This window comes from Nycticebus coucang, chromosome 15 (genome assembly GCF_027406575.1).
Source record: "Nycticebus coucang isolate mNycCou1 chromosome 15, mNycCou1.pri, whole genome shotgun sequence".
NCBI classification, from domain to species: domain Eukaryota; kingdom Metazoa; phylum Chordata; class Mammalia; order Primates; family Lorisidae; genus Nycticebus; species Nycticebus coucang.
In genome coordinates, this window is record NC_069794.1 from 90,373,225 (window position 1) to 90,397,149 (window position 23,925).

A 23,925-nucleotide genomic window follows, 5' to 3' on the forward strand; every position below is an offset into this window, starting at 1 on the left:
AGTACAGTTTGGTCTGTTGTGAAGAGTATCCTTAGAAAGGATGGCCCTTTGGGCTTCTACCATGGACTCTCAAGCACTTTACTTCGAGAAGTACCAGGCTATTTCTTTTTCTTTGGTGGCTATGAACTGAGCCGGTCATTTTTTGCATCGGGGAGATCAAAAGATGAACTAGGTAAGTGGGTTTGCATGGGCAGTAGTCAGGTATGATGGTGAACTAGGTAAGTGGGTTTGCATGGGCAGTAGTCAGGTATGATGGTGAACTAGGTAAGTGGGTTTGCATGGGCAGTAGTCAGGTATGATGGTGAACTAGGTAAGTGGGTTTGCATGGGCAGTAGTCAGGTATGATGGTGAACTAGGTAAGTGGGTTTGCATGGGCAGTAGTCAGGTATGATGGTGAACTAGGTAAGTGGGTTTGCATGGGCAGTAGTCAGGTATGATGGTGAACTAGGTAAGTGGGTTTGCATGGGCAGTAGTCAGGTATGATGGTGAACTAGGTAAGTGGGTTTGCATGGGCAGTAGTCAGGTATGATGGTGAACTAGGTAAGTGGGTTTGCATGGGCAGTAGTCAGGTATGATGGTGTCTGCTTCCCAAAGGTGTGGTTTCCCCTCCATGAAGGGGTCCACTTGGCATGGTGAAGTTTTCAGATGCTGCAGAGTAACTGGTGACAGGCAATTGCCAGCACCCTTCCAGGCGTGATAATTTCCTTAGGACAGAGGCCGAAGCAGTACATCTCAAACTTTTATAGTAGAATAACATTACATTTTCTGAATCCATTTTAGGGGAGAAGAAATACAGAGATTTGTTCCCCTATGGGGAAATCACCTATAAATAATCTTATGATAAGCTTAAAACTTGGTAAATATTTTTAAATTTCAGGTTAGTATGAGAGTACATATGATTAGGTTCCATGATTTGTGTTTGTAAGGTAAAGTCCAAAGTTCAAGATACAGTTGTGTCCTTTCCTCAGGAAGTGTGCCATATACTCCTACATTGTACCCGTAGGTGAGAACTTAGCGAGGGCCTCCTGCCCACTGAATCAATCTTGCTAGTGCTGAGAGCAATGAAAAGTGAAGTTCTAGCTGATCCTGTTGAGCTGCTTGATGTGTGCAATGTTTGGCTGATGTAAGTGGATTAGTTTTTCTTAACCACACAGTCCTGCAGTGTGTCAGATCCATTACAGAGTTAGCCAAACTCTCAGACTTAACTGCTGTGCTCAGTAAGACAATTTTTTTTTTTCAGTGGCAAGGGAAGAAGCAGGGATGTTGGTGTTGAAATATTAAAATAAGTGAGTGAGAAAGTGGGAAAAAGACAGGGACTGTGTTTGACCTCTATTCTCATACCCTGTGGTAAGGTATTGCCACATTGTTGGGGGGCTGCTGGTTCTGGTGGGCCACCCTTCAGAGGACCCCAGTACCTCAGTCACCAGACTAAATATAACTAGGGTGTCTGGTCCTGGCAAGACCCAGGTCTACCTGTGTGTCTGATAACACAAAGGAGACCTTGTATTCCTAGAGCATACTATTAAGAACTTTGACCATGGGCTGTGCCTGTGGCTCAAGGAGTAGGGCGCCGGTCCCATATGCCGGAGGTGGCGGGTTCAAACCCAGCCCCTGCCAAAAAATCACACACACAAAAAAAAGAACTTTGACCATTTCCTCAAAGAATTGTGTTCCACAGCATCAGCATTTTTATTTTACCTACCTACAGCCATTACCATGTTGACCTCTAGAAATGTTCCATCAAAAGTTCTTGAGACAAAATACCATTTGCTCTGTTTTCTTTCTAGGCCCTGTCCCTTTGATGTTAAGTGGTGGAGTTGGTGGAATTTGCCTCTGGCTTGCTGTGTACCCAGTGGATTGTATCAAATCCAGAATTCAAGTTCTTTCCATGTCTGGAAAACAGGCAGGATTTATTGGAACCTTTATCAATGTTGTGAAAAATGAAGGTGAGTTTGCGAACTGCAGAAATAGAGTAGGCATTTAGCAGTGATTTCACTGCTAGCCTTGTCCAGGTTTGATCAGATGTATAATCGCTGTACTTTTACTGCCTTGTATCCTTTTCTAGAACTGTGTATTCATTCGCATTTGTGGGTTTCTGTTTGCAAACCCTTTTCTTTAGCTTACTTGTACTTATTCCTAACCTCTGGGGGAGGTACCTGTCAGGTTTCTCTGTTCTCATCAGCTTGGAGGGAACTTTTTAAATGAGGGCTTTGTTTAAGAGAATAAATGCTTTGGTAGCGCCTGTTGCTCAGTGGGTAGGGCGCCGGCCATATACACCGCAGCTGGTGAGTTCGAATTTGGCCCAGGCCAGCTAAAATCAACAATGACAACTGCAGCAAAAAAAAATACCCAGGTGTTGTGGTGGGCGCCTGTAGTCCCAGCTACTTAGGAGGCTGAGGCAAGAGAATCGCTTAACCCCAAGTGTTGGAAGGTGCTGTGAGGTGTGACACCATGGCACTCTACCAAGGGCAACATAGTGAGACTCTGTCTCAAAAAAAAAGATTTCTCAAATCACAAGCAGACAGCAATTCCTGAAGATCATTTGCTGTCAATTTTTAGAATTATACAGGAAGTTAGCTGGGTGTTATAGCTCATACCCATAATCTTAGCACTCTGGGATGCCAAGGCTGGTGGATTGCTTGAGTTGAGTTAGAGACCAGCCTGAGCAAGAGGGAGACTCCATCTCTACTAAAAATAGAAAAAATTAGCTGAGCATTGTGGCAGGTTCCTGTAGTCCCAGCTATTCTGTAGGCTGAGGCAAGAAGATCGCTTGGGCCCAAGACTTAGAAGTTGCTGTGAGCTAGATGATACTATGGTACTCAACCCCAGGGTGACAGAGTGAGACTCAGTCTCAAAAAAAAAATTATGCCGAAGAATAAACATTTAAAAAAAATTTTCTTTTAAATTATTTATTAAATCATAACTTTGTACATTGCTGCATTTATGAGGTTCAGGGTACTGCTTCAATATACAATGTGAAATGCTTACATTGAACTAACACATCCATTATACTCATTTCTTAATAGTTTTGAAATGTACCATTGCATCATGCATATTAGGTGAGGTCCCTCCAAATATCCTCCCTCCTCTCATATCCCCCCTCCCCTCCATTCTCTTTCCCCTCTTCCCTTCTACTTTCTGGACTATAGTTATGTTTTGCCATTCATATGAGTGTGTAGGTGATTATATATTGACTTCATAGTAGTATTGAGTACATTGGATACTTTTTTCTCCCATTCTTGAGATACTTTACTAAGAAGAATATGTTCCAGCTCCATCCAGGTAAACATAAAAGATGTGAAGTCTCCATCTTTTTTTATGGCTGCATAGTATTCCATGGTGTACATATACCACAATTTGTTAATCCGTTGATGGGCACTTGGGCTGTTTCCGTGTCTCTGCTATTATAAATTGGGCTGCAGTAAACATTCTTGTGCAGATGTCTTTGTTGTAAAATAATTTTTGATCATCTGGATTTATACCTAGTAGAGGAATTGCAGGATCAAACAGTAGGTCTACTTTTAGTTCCTTGAGTGTTCTCCAGACTTGTTTCCAAAAAGGTCATATTAGCTTGCATTCCCACCAGCAGTGTAGAAGCATTCCCTTCTCTCCACATCCATGCCAACATCTGTAGTTTTGGGATTTTGTGATGTGGGCTAATCTTACTGGAGTTAGATATCTCAAAGTGGTTTTGATTTGCACTTCTCTGATGATTAAGGATGATGAGCATTTTTTCATGTCTTCATCAGAGAAGTTTCTGTTCAACTCTCTGGCCCACATAGAAATGGGGTTCTTTGTTCTTTTCTTATTGATTAGTTTGAGTTCTCTGTAGATTCTAGTTATTAGACCTTTGTTGGAAGCATAACCTGCAAAAATCTTCTCCCATTCTGAAGGTTGTCTGTTTGCTTTACTTACTGTGCTCTTGGCTGTGCAAAACCTTTTTAGTTTGATCAGATCCCAGTAATGTATTTTTGGTGTTGCTTCAATTGCCCTGGGGATCCTCCTCATAAAATATTCTCCCAGGCCAATTTATTTAAGTGTTTTTCCTCTACTCTTTTCTAGTATTTTTATAGTTTCATGTCTTAAAGTTTAAATCTTTTATCCAGTGAGACTCAATTTTTGTTAATGGTGAAAAGTGGGGGTCCAGTTTTAGTCTTTTACAGGTCGCCAGTCAGTTCACCTAGCACCATTTGTTAAATAGGGAGTCTTTCCCTCACTGAATATTTTTGATAGGCTTGTTGAAGATCACATGATGATAAGTAGCTGGATTCATCTCTTGGTTCTCCATTCTGTTCCATACATCTACCTCTCTGTTTTTGTGTCAGTACCATGCTGTTTTGATCACTATAGATTTATACTATAAATCTATAAATTATAGTATAGTATAAATCTATATTTTGACCACTATGGATTTATACTAATAAATCTGGCAATGTGATACTACCTGATTTATTCTTATTTCTGAGTAATGTTATTTGCAATTCGAGGTTTTTTTCTGATTCCATATGAAATGAAGTACTATTTTTTCAAGTTCTTTAAAGTATGACAATGGTGCTTTAATAGGGATTGCATTAAATCTGTAGATTGCTTTGGGTAGTATGGACATTTTAACAATGTTGATTCTTCCCAGCCATGAGCATGGTATGTTTTTCCATTTGTTAACATCTTCAGCTATTTTTTTTCTCAGAGTTTCATAGTTCTCTTTATAGAGATCTTTTACATCCTTTGTTAGGTAAATTCCCAGACATTTCATCTTCTTTGGCACTACTGTAAAAGGAATAGAGTCCTTGACTATATTTTCAGCTTGACTATTGTTGGCATATATAAAAGCTACTGACTTGTATTGATTTTTGTATCCTGCAATGCTGCTGTATTCCTTGATCACTTCTAAGAGTTTTGAAGTTGGGTCCCTGGGATTTTCCAGGTATAGGATCATATCATCAGCGAAGAGTGAGAGTTTGATCTCCTCTGACCCTATTTGGATACCCTTGATCGCCTTCTCTTGCCCGATTGTGATGGCTAAGACTTCCATTACTATGTTGAATAGCAGTGGAGATAGTGGGCATCCTTGCCTCCTTCCTGATCCGAGTGGAAATGTTTTCAATTTTACACCATTCAGTATTATACTGGCTGTGGGTTTGCTGTAGATGGCCTCTATCAGTTTAAGAAATATCCCTTCTATGCCTGTTTTCTTAAGTGTTCTGATCATGAAAGGATGCTGGATATTATCAAATGCTTGTTCTGCATCAATTGAGAGAATCATGGTTTTTGTTTATTTTATTGATGTGATGTGTTATATTTATAGATTTGCGTATGTTGAACCAACCCTGTAAGCCTGGAATAAAACCAACTTGATCATGATGTATAATTTCTTTGATGTGTTGTTGAATTCTGTTTGCTAAGATCTTACTGAATATTTTTGCATTGATATTCATTAATGATATTGGTCTATAATTTTCTTTGTTGGATCCTTTCTTGGCTTGAGTATCAGGGTGATATTTGCTTCATAGAATATGTTGGGAAGTATTCCTTCTTTTTGTATGCTTTGGAAAAAGTTGTATAATATAGTTCCTCTTGAAAGGTTTGATAGAATCAGATGTGAAGCCATCTGGTCCCAGACTTTTCTCTTTTGGGAGATTTTGTATTGTTGATGCTATTTCAGTGATTGATATAGGTTTATTCAAGATTGCTAATTCTTTCTGGTTGAGTCTGGGAAGGTGGTGTGCTTCCAGGTATTGGTCCATTTCGTTCAGATTTTCATATTTCTGGGAATAGAGATTTTTGTAGTGTCTGTTGTTTGTCCTTTATCATTTCTGATAGACAGTATTAGAGATTTTACTTTCTATTTCTGGTTAGGTTGGCCAAAGGTTTATCAATTTTGTTAATCTTTTAAAAAAACCAACTTTTGTTCCATTGATCTTCTGAATGATTCTTTTGTTTTCAATTTCATTTTATTCTGCCCTAATTTTGGTTATTTCTTTTCTTCTGCTGCGTTTGGGGTTGGAATGTTCTTCCTTTTCCAGTTGCTTAATGATCCATTAAGTTGTTGGCTTCCTCTCTGTTTTCTTAATGAAGGCTTCCAGTGTTATAAATTTCCCTCTGCCTTTGCAGTATCCCACAGGTTTTGATAATTTGTGTCTTCATTATCATTTTATTCCAAAAATTTGATGATTTCCTTCTTAATCTCATTTTGACCCAGCTGTCATTTAGCCTAAGATTATTTAGTTTCCATGACTTTGAGTATGAGGATTCGTGTTGCTGTTGAGTTCAACTTTTATTCCATGGTAGTCTGAGAAGATACAAAGAATGATTTCTACACTTAAATTTGCTGAGGTTCTGTCCTAGGACATGATCTATTTTGGAGGATGACCTGTGGGGTGATGAGAAGAATGTATATTCAGTTTTATTAGGGTGAAATGTTCTGTAGAGGTCTGTAAAGTCCATTTGTTCTAGGGTCAGTTTTAAGTCTAATATTTCTTGGTTTAGTTTCTTCTTGGATGATCTATCCAAAACTGTCAAAGGGGTTAAAATCTCCAACTGTTACAGTGCAGGAAGATATTGAGTTGTTCATATCCATTAGGGTCTGCTTTATGAAAAGAGGAGCATTCTGGTAGGGTGCAAAAATGTTAATTACTATAATGCAGGAAGATATCAAGTTGTTCATATCCATTAGGGTCTGCTTTATGAATTGAGGAGCATTCTGATAGGGTGCAAAAATGTTAATTATTGAAATCTCTTCATGTTCAGTGTTTCCCTTGACAAATATGTAATGACCTTTGTTATTTTTCTTTACCTTTGTTGGTTTAAAGCCAATTGTATCCGCTACTAAAATTGCAATTCCTGCCTTTTTCTGGTTTCCATTTGCCTGTATTATACAAGTCCATCCCTTCTCCCTGAATCTATTTTTATCCTTTAAGGTAAGGTGAGATTCTTGTATACAGCAGGTATCTGGTCTGAGTTTATGTATCTAGTCAGCCAGCCTGTGCCTCTTTAGAGGATAATTTAAACCATTCACATTAATTGAGAGAATTGATAAGCCTGGTTGTGTTTTGTGTGTCATGATTTTTGCATGTCCTTTCACCACTGTGGAAGTTGGGTTTTGTTCAAAATTTTCTGGGTGAGTTTACTTTGGAGGTAGAGCATTGTACTGGTCATTGTGGAGAATGGGTCTGAGAATATCCTGGAGAGCTGGTTTAGTTATGGCAAATTTCTTCAACATGTCTATGTATTTGATTTCTCCATCACAAATGAAACTCAGTTTAGCTGGATACAGGATCCTGGGCTGGAAGTTGTTTTATTTTAGGAGATTGAAGGTTGATGACCATCTTTTTTTGGCTTAAAATGTTTCAGCTGAGAGATCTGCGGTCATTCTGATACTTCTCCCTTTTCTGGTGATGCTTTTCTTACATCTGGCTGCTTGCAGAATTTTCTCCTTCATCTTAACTTTGGCAAAGTTAATCACAATGTATCTAGGAGGTGCTTTATTTGGATTGAGTGTTTCTGGGGTTCTGAAACTGCTATCTGAAGTTCGGTATCTCTTGCAATGCTTGATACCAGTGCTTGGGAAATTGCCCTCCAAAATCTCTTGGCGTATAGCATCTGTACCTTTAGGACCATCTTCTTCTCCTTCGGGAATTCCTATAAGACCAATGTTTGACCTTTTGGAGTAATCCCACAACTCTCTCAGGGAATGATCAGTTTTTGCTGTCCATTTATCTGCCTCTTTGAGTGTTTGGGAATGTTTGAAAGCTTCGTCTTCAGTTTCAGAGATCCTTTCTTCTGCCCTGTCAACTCTACTATAGAGTTGAGGGATTCTGAGGGAATCTACTGAGGGAATCTCCTGAGGGATTCTACTGTATTTTGGAGCTCCACCACTACCTTTTCGTTTCCTTGAGCTCTGCTATCTCTTTTCTCATTATATCCATATCTTTGGTGACTTGGGCTTTCAATTCATTAATTTCTTTTCTTTTTTTTTTTTTATTGTTGGGGATTCATTGAGGGTACAATAAGCCAGGTTATACTGATTGCAATTGTTAGGTAAAGTCCCTTTTGCAATCATGTCTTGCCCCCATAACGTGTGACACACACTAAGGCCCCACCCCCCTCCCTCCGTCCCTCAATTCATTAATTTCTTGAGGCAACTTTAGAACTACCCTTTGGAATTCAATTTCTATCTTTTCTTCCATTCCTTTTATCTTGTTTATAATCCATATTCTGAATTCAGTTTCTGACATTGCTGCCATGTGTCTGTGCATGGCATCTTCAGTTGTATCTCCTTTGTCATTTCTTGGGAGGGGGGTGGCGTTGATCTACTCTGGTTATTCATGTTGACAGAGTGTTCTTCTGTTGGGTCTGCACCATGTTTATATTCAATCATTTGGAAAATTTTATTAGAACTGGTAGGATGAGATCGAATTGGGGTTCTCAGGTAGTAGAGATAGCCCCTTACCAAAGCGCTAGGCTTTGTAGTTGTGGCTTATCTCCTACAACCTTACAAAGGCCCCTTTCAGAGTTTTGGCTGGAGACTCTTGAGGACCTACTTGGTGAGATAGCTTAAGGTAACTGTGTTTTGATATCAGCCAACCTCTAACATATCCTAAGAAACCACAGTATTAGGTTTTAATTTCAACTGTGAAGAGATACAAACAGCTGCAGTGCCCAGCCCCCACCCTTCAGTTCTTTTCCACTACAGAACTTCAAATGTCAACCTCAGAATGTTCCTGAGTGGACAGCCCCTGACACGGTTTCCAATAGAAATTGTCTCAGGCATTGCAAACCCTGCTCAACAGATTGGGATTCAAGGGTCTCCAACAGCACAGTGGGAGCTAAGGATCCATACTCCCATCCTCCAGACTCAGTCCACATTGTTGTCCACGTCTCTGCTCACAGGCCCAGTTGGAGCCAGGGGTCACGCCCCCACCCACCAGTCTCAGTCCACACCCAGCAAGCTTCTGCTTGCCAGACCAGCTGGACTCAGGGGACCATGACTCTGCCTGCCAGACTCAGTCCACTGCCTGGCAAGTCTCTGTTCGCAGGCTCTGTTAAAGACAGGGCACCGCACGCTACCTGCAGATCTCAGTCCTCACCCAGTAAGCCTCACCCAGTAAGCCCCTGCTAGTGGCAGGGGACCGTGCCCTCCTCCTCAGGTCTTGGTTCCCATCCAGCAAGCCACTGCTCGAGGGTTCTGTTGGAATTGGGGGACCATGCCCTTGCTCTCAGGTCTTAGTCCATGCCTAGCAAGCCTCTGCTTGCAGGCCCAGCAGGGGCTGGGGACCAGCTCTGTCTGCTGAACTCAGTTCACACGGGGCAACCACTCTTCTGCTGTGGGTGTGTCAGAGCCGGAGGTTCTTCATCTTGTCCCACCAGACACAGCCCAAACTGAGATACAACACTGGCTGGGCATAGTCATAACCCGGGAACTGCTTCTCCTCCCAAGTGTCCCTTTCTTCCCACACCCTCTTTCTTCCACGTTGGTCACTGATTCTGTCCTGATGGTTGGTGGTTCACACTGCCCAGATCCCTCAGGACAAGACCAAATACTCTGTGCTCTGCAGGAAGCAGAACTTCAGACCGCTATGTGAGGGGGGGAAAGGGTGGACTGGGAGTTTGGACTTGTGGGGGAAAGTATCTGTTCAATTTTATGCCTTGAAGGGTGGTGTCTAGGTTCGTAAGTGTGACCTCCCTGGAGAAAAGACACCTGGAGTTTAGCGGATCACTCCAACAAGGTAAAATGAGAGGTCTTTTTTCCCTGCTCGTTTGCAGATAGCCTGTGGCAGGCCTCATTCTTGGGGGAGGGTTCTCCCGTCCTCCGGTCAATAGGCTTTATACCTCTAATTTGTTTTCTTGAGTCCACTTCCTTGGAGTTACAGCATGCTGAACTTCTTTCTTGGCTCAGCTCCCTACCTTTAGCTTCATAGAGTCCGATTCCATCAAATTTTTCTTTCTCTGCTCAGGAGCCTCTGCCAAGGGTCGCTATCAGTCAGCTATTTTCCCAGAATTCCGAGAATAAACATTTTCAAAGATATCTTTGTATAAAGACAACTTCAGCTTTATGCAACTGATGAGTAAGCATCTTTTGGCATCCACTATGCATCTAACAGTTGAGATATGAACTTGTCTATTTTGATTTTAAAAAGAGTCCAGACTTGCATAAACTGTTTTTAACTTTTGCCCCAAATAGAGCATAGACATCTTGTATACTACGTCATAATTATAGTAGTCTTCCTCTTTAAAAATATCTATAACATTTTATAGTTTTACAAAGTATTTACAGCTTTTTTTAATTCATTTTTTATTTCAGATCAATGTGAGGGCACAGACAATTAGATTACACTGTTTGCATTTGTTAGAGGCCCTATTGTAGTTGTGTCCTGCACTAGGGGCCATGTTCCCTTACGTCATGCCCATTAGGTGGGAGCACACCAATCTCCTTCCTTCCTCCTCTGTCCCCCTTCTCCCAACTTGAATTGAGTTTTTCTCTTGTGTGGGGGTGTGTTAGCTCGTTTACTGGCTTCATATTAGCACTGAGTACATTGGATACTTTTCCATTCTTGTACTTTAGTAAGAAGAATGTGTTTCATCTTCATCCAGGTTAATACGAAAGATGTAAGGTCACCATCTTTTTTATGGCTGAATTGTATTCCATGGCATACATATATTATACCACAGTTTATTAATCCGTTCATGGGTTGATGTGCACTTAGGTTGTTCCCAGTCTTGGGTGATTGTAAACTGAGCCGCAGTAAACAATGTAGTGTAAATGTCCTTATGAATGATTTTTTTTTTCTTCTGGGTAGATACATTGCGGGATCAAATGGAAGGGCTAATTTGAGTTCTTTGAGGATTCTCTACACTTCTTGCCAGAGAGGCTGTATTTGTTTGTAATCCCACCAGCAGTGTAAAAGTGTTTCTTTCTCTCTACATCCACAACAACAGTGGTAGCTTTGGGACTTTGTGATGTGGGCTGTTCTTACTGGAGTTAGGTGATAACTTAGGATGGTTTTGATTTGCTTTTTTCTGATGATTAGGGACAATGAACATTTTTTCATCAGTTCTCTATAGATTCTAGTTATCAACCATTTGTCATATTTGTAACATGAAAATATATTTTCCTGTTCTGAAGATTGTCTTTTTCTTTTAATTGTTATGTCCTTAGCTGTGTAAAAGCTTTTCAGTTTGAGTCCTATTTGTTTTTGTTGCAATTGCCAATGAATTCTTTATAAAATCTTTCTCCAGTCCAACATGAAGAGTTTTTCCTACTCTTTCTTCTAGGATTTTTATCATTTCATGTCTTAGATTTAAATCTTTCATCCATGTTAGGTCAATTTTTGTAAGTGGTGCCAGCTTCAGTTCTCCCAGCACCATTTATTGAATAGGGATTCTTTTCCGCATTGTATATTTTTATTTGGTTTATTGAAGATCACATGGCAGTAAGAGGCTGGTTTCATCTCTAGGTTTTCTATTCTGTTCCATATATACATCTATGTCTTTATTATTGTGCCAATACCATGCTGTTTTGGTCACTGTGGATTTGTAATATAATCTGAAGCAGGCAGAGTGATGCCTCTGGCTTTGTTTTGTCACTAAGAATTACTTGGCTACACCAGCAGTGCATCTTACAAGGGTATATGTGAAACTTGGTAAACGGTCTGTGAAGCTAGTGAATGATGCCCCATGATCATATCAATGTACACAGCTATGATTTAATAAAAAAAAAAAGGAATTACTTGGCTATATGGTTTTTTTTCTGGGTTCATATAAAATGAACTATTTTTTCGAGTTATTTAAAGTATAATGTTGGTATTTTAATGGGGATTGCATTTAATCTGTGGATTGCTTTGAGTAGTATAGACTTTTTAACAATGTTGATTTTTCCCAGACAAGAGCATGTTGTGTGCTTCCATTTGTTAATGTCTTCTGCTGTTTATTTTCTCAGGGTTTCATAATTCTCTTTGTAAAGATCTTTCACTTACTTTGTTAAGTATATTCCGAGGTATTTCATTTTATTTAAAGCTACTGTGAAGGGTATGGTGTCCTTGATTAGCTTCTCAACTTGGCTTTTATTGGCGTATACAAAGGCTACTGATTTGTGGACATTGATTTTATACCCTGAAATGTTAACTGTATTTCTTGATCACTTCTGGGAGTCTTGTGATTGAGTCTCTTGGGTTTTCTAAATATTATATCATATCATCAGCAAAAAGTGAAAGATTGACTTCCTCTTTCCCCATTTGGATGTCATGTATACCCTTCTTCATTGACTTCCTCTTTCCCCATTTGGATGTCACGTATATCCTTCTTTTGCCTAATTGCATTGGCTAGAACTTCCACCACTGTGTTGAATAGTAGTGTTGATAGAGGACATCCTTATCTGGTTACAGTTATAAATGGAAAGGCTTTCAGTTTTACTTCATTATGATATTGGCTGTGTAGATGGCTTCAATCACTTTAAGAAATCTTCCATCTATACCTGTTTTCTTAAGTGTTTTTATTAGAAAAGGATGCTGAATTTTGCTAGATGCTTTTTCTACTTCTATTAGGAGAATCATATGGTCTCTGTTTTTGCATCTATTTATGTGGTGAGTTACATTTTTGGATTTGTGTGGGTTCAACCAACTTTGCATGCCTGGGATGAAGCCTACTTGATAATGATGTATAATTCTTTTAATGTGTAGCTGTGGCTCGGCACCTGTAGCTCAGTGGTTAGGGCACTGGCCACATGCACCAGGACTACTGGGTTCAGTACCAGCCTGGGCCTGTTAAATAAAACAGAACAAAAAATAGCTGGGCATTGTGGTGGGTGCCTATAGTCCCAGCTCCTAGGGAGGCTGAGGCAAGAGAATCACTTGAGCTCAAGAGTTTGAGGTTGCTGTGAGCTGTGATGTCACAGCACTCTACCTAGGGTGATACAGTAAGACTCTCAAAAAAAAAAATGTGTAGCTGTAATCCATTTGCTGGGATTTTATTCAATATTTTTGTATCAATAGTCATTAGTAAAATTGGTCTGTAGTTCTCCTTTTTAGTTGGATTCTTTCTTGGTTTTGGTATCAGGGTGATGTTTGCTTCACAGAATGTGTTGGAGAAGATTCCTTCTTTCTCAGTGTTTTGGAATAGGCTCTGAAGTATAGGTACAAGCTCTTCTTTGAAGGTTTAATAGAATTTTGATGTGAAGCCAGCTCGTTCAGGGCTTTTTGTTTTTGTTGGGAGTTTTATTGTTTCTCCAATTTCAGTGCTTGATAGTGGTCTGTTCAAGAAATCTTTTAATATGATTATATGTTTTAATCTGAAACATATATCAGATGTTTCAGATTAAAATGAGGGTACAAATGTTTAGGTACAAATATTTATTTCTAAGGTAAGGTTCAGTTGTAGTAGAGCCCTTCACCCAGAGTGAGTTTTTGAACACCCTCACATTGTGCACATCTTTCCGGTTAATTCTAGGGAGATGGTGTGATTACAGATATTGATCCATTTTCCTCCACATTGTCAAGTTTCTGGGCATAGAGTTTTTTGCAATAAGAGTTAATCTCTTGTATCTAACACCCTCACATTGTGCACATCTTTCCGGTTAATTCTAGGGAGATGGTGTGATTCCAGATATTGATCCATTTTCCTCCACATTGTCAAGTTTCTGGGCATAGAGTTTTTTGTAATAAGAGTTAATCTCTTGTATCTCTGTGGTATCTATTACTATTTCCCCTTTTTTGTTTCAGATTGAGGTTATTAGAGGTCTTTTCTTTTTGTTCCATTTTCTGAATGATTTTGTTTTCAACTTCATTTATTTCTGATTTAATTTTGGTTATTTCTTTTCTTCTGCTAGGTTTGGGATTGGATTGCTCTTTTTCCATTTTCTTGAGATGATGCATTAAGTTATTGATGTGCTCTGTTTCTGTTTGTCAGATGTAGGTATCTGATGCAATAAATTTCCCTCTTAGGACTGCTTTTGCAGTGTCTCACAAGTTTTGGTAGCATGTGGGTTCATTGTCAAGTTTGAGCGATCTAATGATTTCTTCCTTTGGCTCCTCTGACTCAGATGTCATTCACCATAAGGTTATTTAGCATCCATGCCTTTGTGTGAGGGTAAAACTTTTTGTTGGAGTTGAGTTCCACCTTTATTGCCTTGTGGCTTGAAAAGATACAAGGTATAATTTCAGTTAATTTTGTTGAAGTTTGATTTATGTCCTAGGATATGGTCAATTTTGGAGTATGTTGCATGGGCTGAAGAGAACATATATTCATTAGCTTTGGGATGATACATTCTGTGTATGTCTATTAAGCACAGTTGTTCTATGGTTGCATTTAAGTTTCTTGTTTGTTTGTTTAGTTTCTTTTTAGACCATCTGTCCAGTTAGGTCTTTGTGGTGTTGGGAGCTTTTCTATTGTTTCTTCAATTTCAGGGCTTGATATTGGTCTATTCAAGAGATCTTTTACATATATAAATTCCTCAGCTATTATGATGTTGTAGGATATCACATTGTTCAGATCAATTAGGGTTTGTTTTATGAATCTGGGAGGATTTAAGTTGGGTGCATATATATATTTAGAATTGAAATGTCCTCTTGTTGTATTGTTCTCTTGACCAGTATGTAGTGACCTCACTTTGAGTTGTTTTAAATCCACTTGGATCTGAAAATAAGATTGCAAATTGTTTTCCAACCCTTCACCCTACATCTTGTTTTGTCTTTTGAGGTTAGATGCATTTCCTGGATACAGGATATAGATGCCTCGTGCTTTTTTATCCATTTCAACCTGTGCCTCTTCAGTGGGGAATTAAAGCTGTTTATGTTTATTGAGAGAATTGATATGTTTGGTGGAGTTCTGTTCATCTTATTTTGTGAATGTCTGTTACTTAGTTTTATCCTTTGCTCTACTGTAGAAGCTATGTTGTCCTTTAGTTTCTGGGTGTTTACTTTGCTGGTGGTCCATTGTAGTGGTGAGTATAAAGAATGGGTCTGAGTACTTCCTGCAGAACTGGTCCTGTTGTGGTGAATTTCTTCATTGTTTGCATGTCAATAAAATTTGATTTCTCCATTGAATTTAAAGTTTGGTTTAGCAGTATGCAGAATCTAGGGCTGAAAATTGTTTTGTTTATGAGGTTAAAGGTATATTACTATTTTCTTCTGGCTTGAAATGTGTGATCTGAAAAGTCTGCTGTCACCATCATTGATCTGCCCCTGTAGATCAATTGGTGCTTATTCCTGGCTGTTGGTAAATTTTTCTCTTTTGTTTTGATGTTGCCAGGTTCATTAAAATGTATCTTGCACACACTCTGTTTTGTTGATATGCCTCTGAAAGGAGTGTGTCAGAATCGTTGGTGCTTCTTGGGAAATTTTTATTATATTTTCCAGTAGGGTTTCTATTCCTTTGGGTCATTCTTCTTTTCCTTCATGGATACCTGTAATTCTTGTGTTTGAATGCTTCATGAAGTCACATAATTCTCTCAGTGAACATTCTGCTTTCTCTTCTGCTTCTTTAAATGCCTCTCTTAGCTCAAGAGCTTATCCTTTGGCTCTGAGATTCTTTCTTCTCCATGGTCTAATCTGGTATTGATAGTTTCTACTGCATATTTAAGTCCCCTGAGTTTTCTCTCAATTCCTTAAGCTCCAATATATCCTTTTCTTTTTTTTTTGGGAGAGAATCTCACTTTGTTGCCCTCAAAGTGCCTTGGCATCATAGCTCACAGTAACTCTTGGCTCAAGTGATTCTCTTGCCTTAGTCTCCCAAGTAGCTGGGACTACAGGCACCTGCCACAACGCCTGGCTATTTTTCTTTTAGAGGCAGGGTCTTGTTCTGGCTCAGGCTGGTCTCGAACCTGTGAGTTCAGGCAGTCCACCTGCCTCAGCCTCTCAGTGGTGGCATTACAGTCCTCACATATCCTTTCTAATTTCATGATGTCTTTGATTCATTTCTTGTGTCCGTTTTTGGATTTCCTTTTGGTGATTTCCCAGTTTCACTTCAACTCCCTTCATTGCTTTTGCCATCCATTTTCTAAATACCCTTCTTGTCATTTCCATAATTTCTTTATAGGTGGGATCTTCCCTGGTAGCTAGCTTATGATCCCTTGGAGGGATTGATTTCTTCAGGTTTTCAATGTTGACAGAATTTTTTTTTTAATCTCTGCAATTATAAGTTTATTAGTATCATCTAGGACTCAGCTGTTCAGCATTTCTCCTGAAATTATATAAACAAATGGAAATAATCCAAGTCAAAATTTTGTAAGAAAACAGCACTCCGTCCCAAAAGCATTTAAAATTACAAGAATGTTATTTTAAAATACTGGCACTTTACAAGAACAATAATCTAAAAAACCACAAAATTGCCAAATTATTCTCTAAACCACTATGCAAATAAACATGACTCTAACAAATGAGTGTGGGGTTTGTAAGGAAAAATTAAATTCAACTTATTTGAATAATTTGTATTAAGAAGCAAAGTTTAAGCATCTTCTTTCCTCTTATCAGTTTGATTCAAATAGGGGCAGACCACAATACAAGAAAATATAACCTATTTTAAATGTATCATTTTAAAGGCTGGCCCAATTAATTAATTAAAGATACTCTTAATGGAGAATATGAAGTTTCCTGAGCAGTCCATGTTCAGATAAATGAGAGAAGACATTTATAGCCAGCACTTTCCTAGTCTTTGCTGGGACTAACAACAAAAAGCCAGAAATTTTTTTTGTTGGTTCCTCTCATGTGTATTTTCTTCTTGTTCACTTCCTTCCCCTACTTTTTCCTCTGACCTTGTCCTTCTCTTTAAATTTTCTTGTGTCTATGCTTAGATGTTGGAGTGGCTTTTTGGTATAGGGTCAAAAGGAAGAGAAAAGAGTGAGAAGGGGGAAAAAATGGGTGAAAGGAAAAAATGCAAAAAAGGAGAGAGAAGGCTGGAAAGAGAAAGGAGTAGTAGTGGTGTTCAGCAAGGCACTTTGACCCACACCTGCAATTCCAGGACTCTGGTGGTCCAGACCGTGTGTGTTAGTTGAGGTCTGGAGATCCTTATCAACCTTCTTATCAACCTGAGCAAAAGCAAGATCCTGCCTCCACCAAATGCAGAAGAAAATCAGCAATGTATTGCAGTGAGGACCTACCAGTACAGTTCTTCGAAAGGTCAAAGCTACAAGGGTGCCTTAGACCAGGGGCTCAGGGTCTCCTTGAGCCAAACCAATGCTGTTGCATCCCAGCCCAAGCCTCAGAGTGAGGCTCTGTCCTATAAATAGAATGTAGAATGAAACAGAACAGACCAGAAAAAGGAAGTAAAAATGTAAAAATACATAAACAAAATTAACATAAATATAAAACATAAAGGAAAAGAGATAGTTGTTTGAGAAATTTGAGGGGAAAAAAGAAGGAAAATCTCTACAAAAAGAAAAAAAAAACAGAAAAGGGAAAAAGGGCTGAAAAACCACAGTAAAAATGGAACCCTTGATATTGAAGAAGGTAAAAATGAAAAAATAAAAATACAACAAAACAAAAATAGAAGAACAAAGGATAAAAATAATATATATATATATTGCAATGTATTAGAGTTAGGAGATGCAAAACGTGTGCTACTTCTGTATAAGATGGAAGCCAGAAGCCATTATCAAGTTCCCAGGGATACCCATCCTCCTGATTTATTTGTCCTGAATCAGATCTTGGTCACTTCACTAGTGTTTAGTCCCCACAGGGTTAGGAGCCTGAAGCTCTTGCCAGACTTCTTAGGAGACCTGCCTTGACCTTTCAAACAGTGCCCCTTGGCCAGAAAGAGGCTTTCCCAGGAGTGTGGGAACTGCCCAATTTGCCCCAAGGATGGATACTTCAGCTTAGCAAGCATGCCAGAGCTGGCCATGTGCTGAGACCTTGCAGGCTGTTTCTTCCAGGCAGCCCTTCTACAATGGCAGTGCCATGCTAGCAGTTGAATAGCAGGAGTTCTATTCTGTTTAGTGGTTCAATCTTTATTGCTGGGAGCTGTTGAAGTTCATTCACTCACTAAAGTCTCTTAAGACAGATCCAGTGACCACCCAAGTAAAAAGAAACAAACAACCTTAGTGGAAGCCTTCCCTGTTTCTAGCCCTCTGCTAGAGGGCTGGCCTGCCTCTGTACCCATCTTGCTCCCTGTGCTGATCTTTTACCACTCCTGACATCCTACTTGGCTCCTGAAGTCCCCTGCTGTCTCACTGTGCCCCCAGAACTATATTTCTGAGTAGGACACTCCACCCAGCAGTAGCTGGAATCAGTGACTGGTGTACAGATTTCTCTAGCTCATCGTTCTCCTAGGGACTCTCCTTTATCCATTTCAATCTTCATAACTACCCTGGCCAATGCTAATAATAGAAACGGGTTTCTGAATACAAGCTTGGTGTTCTTGCTGCTGCCCAGGTGAACAGCAAAGCTGCTGTCACTTCTTGCTCTGTCTGCCCCTCAGATCTCTACTATGCCCCATCTTTATACCAGGAGTTAACCAGGCATGGAAGTGGGGTATGTTACTTGAGTCAGTCACTTTGCCAGGATACTCACCACTTGTCTTTGTTTCTGTTATTCTATTAGGGAAATTTGGAAATCCAAATCCTGCCATCATTTCTTGGTTTTAGTATTGTTTTCTGGACTTGTACGCATAAATTTACCTGTGCTATGCTGCTGCATGGGATATCCCCAGTGAAGAGATAGTCACAGCCTTGATCACCTTTTTGTCTTTTAGGAATAATCGCCTTATATTCTGGACTGAAGCCTACTATGATTCGAGCGTTCCCTGCCAATGGGGCACTATTTTTGGCCTATGAATACAGCCGGAAGTTGATGATGAGCCAGTTGGAAGCATACTGAAGCGTCCTGCATCCGAGCACACATGTTGAGGACTACAGTTCATCTCAGGGTTTCGTGGAGTACAAGACCAGCGTGGAATTGTTGTGCTTTCTTGAGAATTTAGTTTTTGTCTTCTCTTTTTCTACCCTAAATCTTAAACTTTATGGAAGGCCCTCTATTTTACATCATAGTGTATCTGTCCGTAATCGTATTGAAGTAGAAAAATTGCTGTTGCTTGGTAGACTATACAGGGTGACGAGTGGCCCTATGTATGCAATTTGAAAGGCAGAACCTAATTCTGTCAGGACTTTTGCCTGAACCTGGACTTGCACATTAGGTTAGACAGTTATATGTTGAGTGAAAGACAATTTGGTTCTATGTTTAATCTCAGATATTACCAGAAAAATCCAGAGGTGACCATATTTCATGAAGATAGTTATAAATGATTGCTTAACCCATTTAAGATATAGCGTCTCTCTAAAGGATTCTTAACATGTGTACTATTCTAACTGATTGAACTTTTTAAAAAGTTTGATCTGGTGCCTGGAAACCAAAATATCCCTTTAGACTTTTAGAGAATAAATATACTTGCATACTGGTGTGGTTTCCACATTCTAAAGTGTCAAGAGTAGTATTCTGGATTTCCCCAGGATGCTCTACTCTTAAATTAGTGCCATTTGTTTTTGAGGTGGGATCACATTCCACACTGACAGTATAGCTATGTGTGGTCTAGAGCAGCAGTCCTCATGGAGGTGGTCAGGGAGCACCTGAAGGGAGGCAGAGCTTAGGTGATGTGAGTGATGGGGAGTAGCTGTAAATACAGATGAAGCTTTGCTTGCCTGCCTGCCACTCCTCACTGGTTCTGTGGCCCAGTTCCTAACAGGCCACAGACCAGTACTGGTCTGCAATTTGGGCATTGGGAACCATAGGCCTAGAAAATCTGGCCTTTACAAAAGAGTGTGGCCTTCACCAGTTCTCTTTCTTCTGTCCTAAAAAGCTTCCCCTCTTGCTGGGCTTTAGATTGATCCCTCACTGTCCTCTTTGCCTCTACCACTTAGAAGCCTTTCCAGGAAACAGAGTGCCAAAGCCAAGGGGAAGCCTTTATTTCTTGTTGGTGATTGAGTGACAGTTCTCATGAGTGAAGTCCTCTCCTCTCAGACATAACTAGAAAGCACTCAGTGCCTATACTACACAGTGTGTAACGTCAGAATTGCCCCATCCTCAAATTCACCTTGGGATCCATAATTCCTTGCCTTGCTTTTACAGTGTTGGGGCCTTCTACATTTAATACTGGTAGTCAGTGAGTTTTAATGACTGAATAGGAGATGTGACTTTATGAAGCAATGAGACATAAGGAAAGCAGTTTTATTAAACTATACTGCATGTATGTACGTATTCACTGACTTAAAAAACCAACCAAACTCCACAGTTAATTTGATCCCTGTAGACTTGGGTTGGGCAGCTGTTCTTTGGCCATATGGTATAAGAGGATCAATTCTGTTAATACTAAAGTCAGCCTCATCATCCTGTGCTGCTCCAGGACCAGCAGGGTCTCTCTGAATAAAAAGTCTCCTTCAGCAGCCTGCAGAGCTGATGGCAAGCAGGCCAACCATGTTAACAATAGTCCATACTGTGTGTGTATTTCTGTGGACAGAATATAAATACTGTGCAAAACCTCCAGTTTCTTAAACTTCATGCATTCTGTGAAGCCTCTGTGGCATCTTTAGGCATAGTGCCTGAAGCAAAGGGGGTCAGGGAAGTGAGAGGCTGACAAACAGGGGACTTTGGGGGAGGGGATTCCTTCTCTCTTCTGGCTGTTGTGCTCTACAATTATGGTTGGTGTCTTCCATTTGCTTTTTCTCTAAGAGAAAATCATTTTTGTACTTTGCTTTTCTCTCCATACCGAACTGGTCAGTAGCTACTGAGAGGTATTTCATTTCAACAGGCCTAGGCTGAAGCAAAATGGAAAATAGGGCTGGCTTCCACCAAGAAGTGAACCATTTCAGTATCCATGGTACCCTGCCTGGGGCCCAGGATGTAGTCACATTAGCCATATTGGCAGATCTTATCACAGGTCCTCCATTAAAGATTTAAATATCCTCAATGAGCAACAGTTAGAGGGAAACGGCAAGAGTGAAGAATGGAAACCTAATTCAAGAGAATAATTTTTTTCTTTCTGTTAGGTTAATTCATGGTTTAATAGTTGGGTAGTTTGTACCATTTTCAGATCTGTACTCCAGACAAAAATATAATAATTTAAAATGTTGTATTTGAAGAAACTTGAGTGTCCTATTGTCATTAAATTATTTACCTAATATTTGAGTCTATGATGAGTTTTGTTTAAGTGCTTTATATCCATGCTAAGAATCAATTGTCAGGAATGTAAAAGGGTTATGTATTTCTAGGTGGTGGTTTTATTGCAACAAACATTGTTTTTCCTTACCAAGATTCTTTTTTTTTTTCTTTTTTCACAGAGTCTCACTCTGACTTACCAAGATTCTTGATAAAAAATCATTTCACTGTAGGTAAGGTCAGTTGACAAAAACATAAGTTTGTATACACTGCAGTCAAGAAACTTGGCCCTCTAGATTTTCTCTCTCCCTGCACCTCTCCCTTTATTTTAAAAACATGGTTAAATTGGTTGCTGTTAAGGTTTGTTCGAATAATTCTGTTCCAAATTAGCAAAATTCTATTTAAGAAAATCAATATCTTTCCAATATATTATAATGCAACTTTCTTGAATCGTTCAGAGTTATTCGCTTAGGGTTTTAAAGCGAGAGGACCCTAAACAGGTCTTAATTATGTGAGCAAAACTGCGTGGCACCTCATAATTATCAGAAACTTGTGGGCCTCGAGGAGTGGGGGAAAGTAACCTTAACTGTAACCTTATTTCAAAAAGAAAGATTCTGAAAAACGGGTTTCCTTCCCCTTCTGTTGACAGTATTGGAAAACTCATGTCAGGTAGGCGGGAATGGCAGACTAGAGACATCAGTCTCCAGACCAGCCTAAACGGAGGAAGACGTTTCTTATGAGAAAGTCTAGTCCAGGCGAAATACTGAGGAGAAGGAGCCAGAACCCACCCTCACTGGAGATCCCACCAGAGAAGTGGAGGAAAATAAGAAGGAGCAAATTTTGGTGGAGATCAACCCCCAAGGCAAGTGGAAGAGGAAGTGGGAGTCTTTTCCTTTCCTTCCTCACACCTGAGTGGTCTGCCAGCTCCTGATTGGAGAGAGCTTCTGGCCAGGGAAGTGCAGGTGCTGCTGCCAACAGCAAACTGGGAGCTTCTTGGGAAGAGGGCACAGGCCCAGGGACTGGATAGGGTCACTTCCCCTCACCAGGATTTCAAGCCAAGAGGGCAAGCACCACAGGGCCTACACACAGCAGGTGCCTCTATCCAACTGGGGAAGTCATAGGCCCTCCTGCTCCCTGTGTCAGGATGCCACACAAACATCCCTCTGCACCTGAGTGAACTCTGACAAACACAAAGGAGCAGGGAGACACAGGAGGGAGCACGGTTCCAGAAGTTCTGCTGTGTGTCAGGCTGCCTGAAGGGGACCGAGGAGTCCTTCGAATGCTTTGTAGGACAGAAGAAGGTGGAACACACACACTGCATCGGAAACCCATACATGCAGCTGTACACTACACTCGCTGACTGTCAACAAAACAGACAAAACACACACTGGGGAAAGGATGTGTCCTATTTGGTAAATGGTGCTGGGAAAACTGGAGAGCGACATGCAGAGGGAAACTGGATCCCCATCGCTCACCATGCACAAAAATTCAAGATGGATTAAATACCTGACACCATAAAAACTAGAGGAAAATGTGAGAAGAAGCAACACATTTATGACTAAGACCTTGAAAGCAAATATAATAAAAATAAATGTGACTCAATTAAAGTTTCTACATAGCAAAGGAAATACCAGCAGTGTATAGACAACCTACAAAATGGGAGCAAATATTCTCAAACTATACATCCAGCAAGGGACTTATACCCAGAATGTGCAAGGAACTCAAATCAAGACAAAAACCAATGTTGGCATGTATGTGGTGAAAATGAAAGGCTTATTTGCTGTTGGTGGGAATGTAAATTAGTACAGGCGCTATGAAAAACAGTGTGGAGATTCCTCAAAGAGCTGAAAGTACACCTACCATTTGTTCCAGCAAATCCATTACTGGGTTTCTTCCTAAAGGAAAGGCAGTTCTTACACCAAAGAGACGCATGTGCTCATTATTATTGCAGCAGAATTCACAGTTGCAAAGATACGGCATCAACCTGAGTGCCCATCAACTGATGAGTGGATAAAGAAAATGAGGCATAAATATATCACGGAATACTATTCAGCCATAGGAGAGAATGAAATATCTTTTGCACCAACCTGGATGGAACTGAAATCCACAATCCTATTTGAAGTATCTCAGGAACGGTAAAACAAACACTGCATGTATTCACATGTGGGACCTGAACAATGAGTATACATGTCACACAGGGTAGTATAAGGGACTTTAGAGACTGAGTGGGGAAGAGGTTACGGGATCAGGAGACTACCTGTTAAGTACAAGTTATATTATTTGGGTGACAGGTACACTGCAAGCCCTGACTTCATCACTATATAATTCATTCATGGAGTAAAACACCACAGTACCCCTAAATCTATTGAGATTAAAAAAAGAGACTTAAAGACAATTTAGTAACTTATTAATGGTTTCTATTTCACTGAGAAACCAACTCTACATAAAACAAAGAATAAATAATACAAGATGACCTCAATTATGGAAAACAGAAAAGATGTATTTTACTCTTACCAGAGTCAGCCAACTATATTTTCCTGTTCCCCTAAGTCCACTATGTACTCTGCCCTCTGCAGCTTATTGCTATGTGAATTTTAAAGAAAACAGTACAACCTACGTTATGCCCACATATTTCTGTAACACGAATGACAGAAATGATATTAATCACATGGAAGGAAATTGAAAGCCATGTCCTGTGATCTTCTCCACCAAGGATAGCCTAATGCCGGGGTAAAAAACTTTAGCTGGGCTACTGTACTGGCACTTGTGACCTTTTGGGGGATATTTAGAAAAAAATAAAAAGTACCTGCACCCAGGCCACCCATTAGTCTCTACAAGAGGTCTTGGCTTCTGG

The 23,925-nt window shown here is 39.9% G+C and overlaps 1 protein-coding gene across 3 annotated transcripts in view; it reads left to right on the forward strand.

Moving 5' to 3' along the window:
* Positions 1–21,096, forward strand: part of SLC25A15 (solute carrier family 25 member 15) — a 39,634-nt gene extending 18,538 nt beyond the window's left edge. For 2 of the 3 annotated variants that reach the window (XM_053563421.1, XM_053563422.1), the window contains exons 5-7: positions 3–172; positions 1,788–1,946; positions 18,676–21,096. In XM_053563421.1, the coding sequence (XP_053419396.1) occupies positions 3–172; positions 1,788–1,946; positions 18,676–18,800 (454 nt within the window). In that variant the 3' untranslated portion in view covers positions 18,801–21,096. The remainder of the gene's footprint in view (positions 1–2; positions 173–1,787; positions 1,947–18,675) is intronic. The other variant, XM_053563424.1, reaches the window with a different exon arrangement.
* Positions 21,097–23,925: the final 2,829 nt, after the last annotated feature.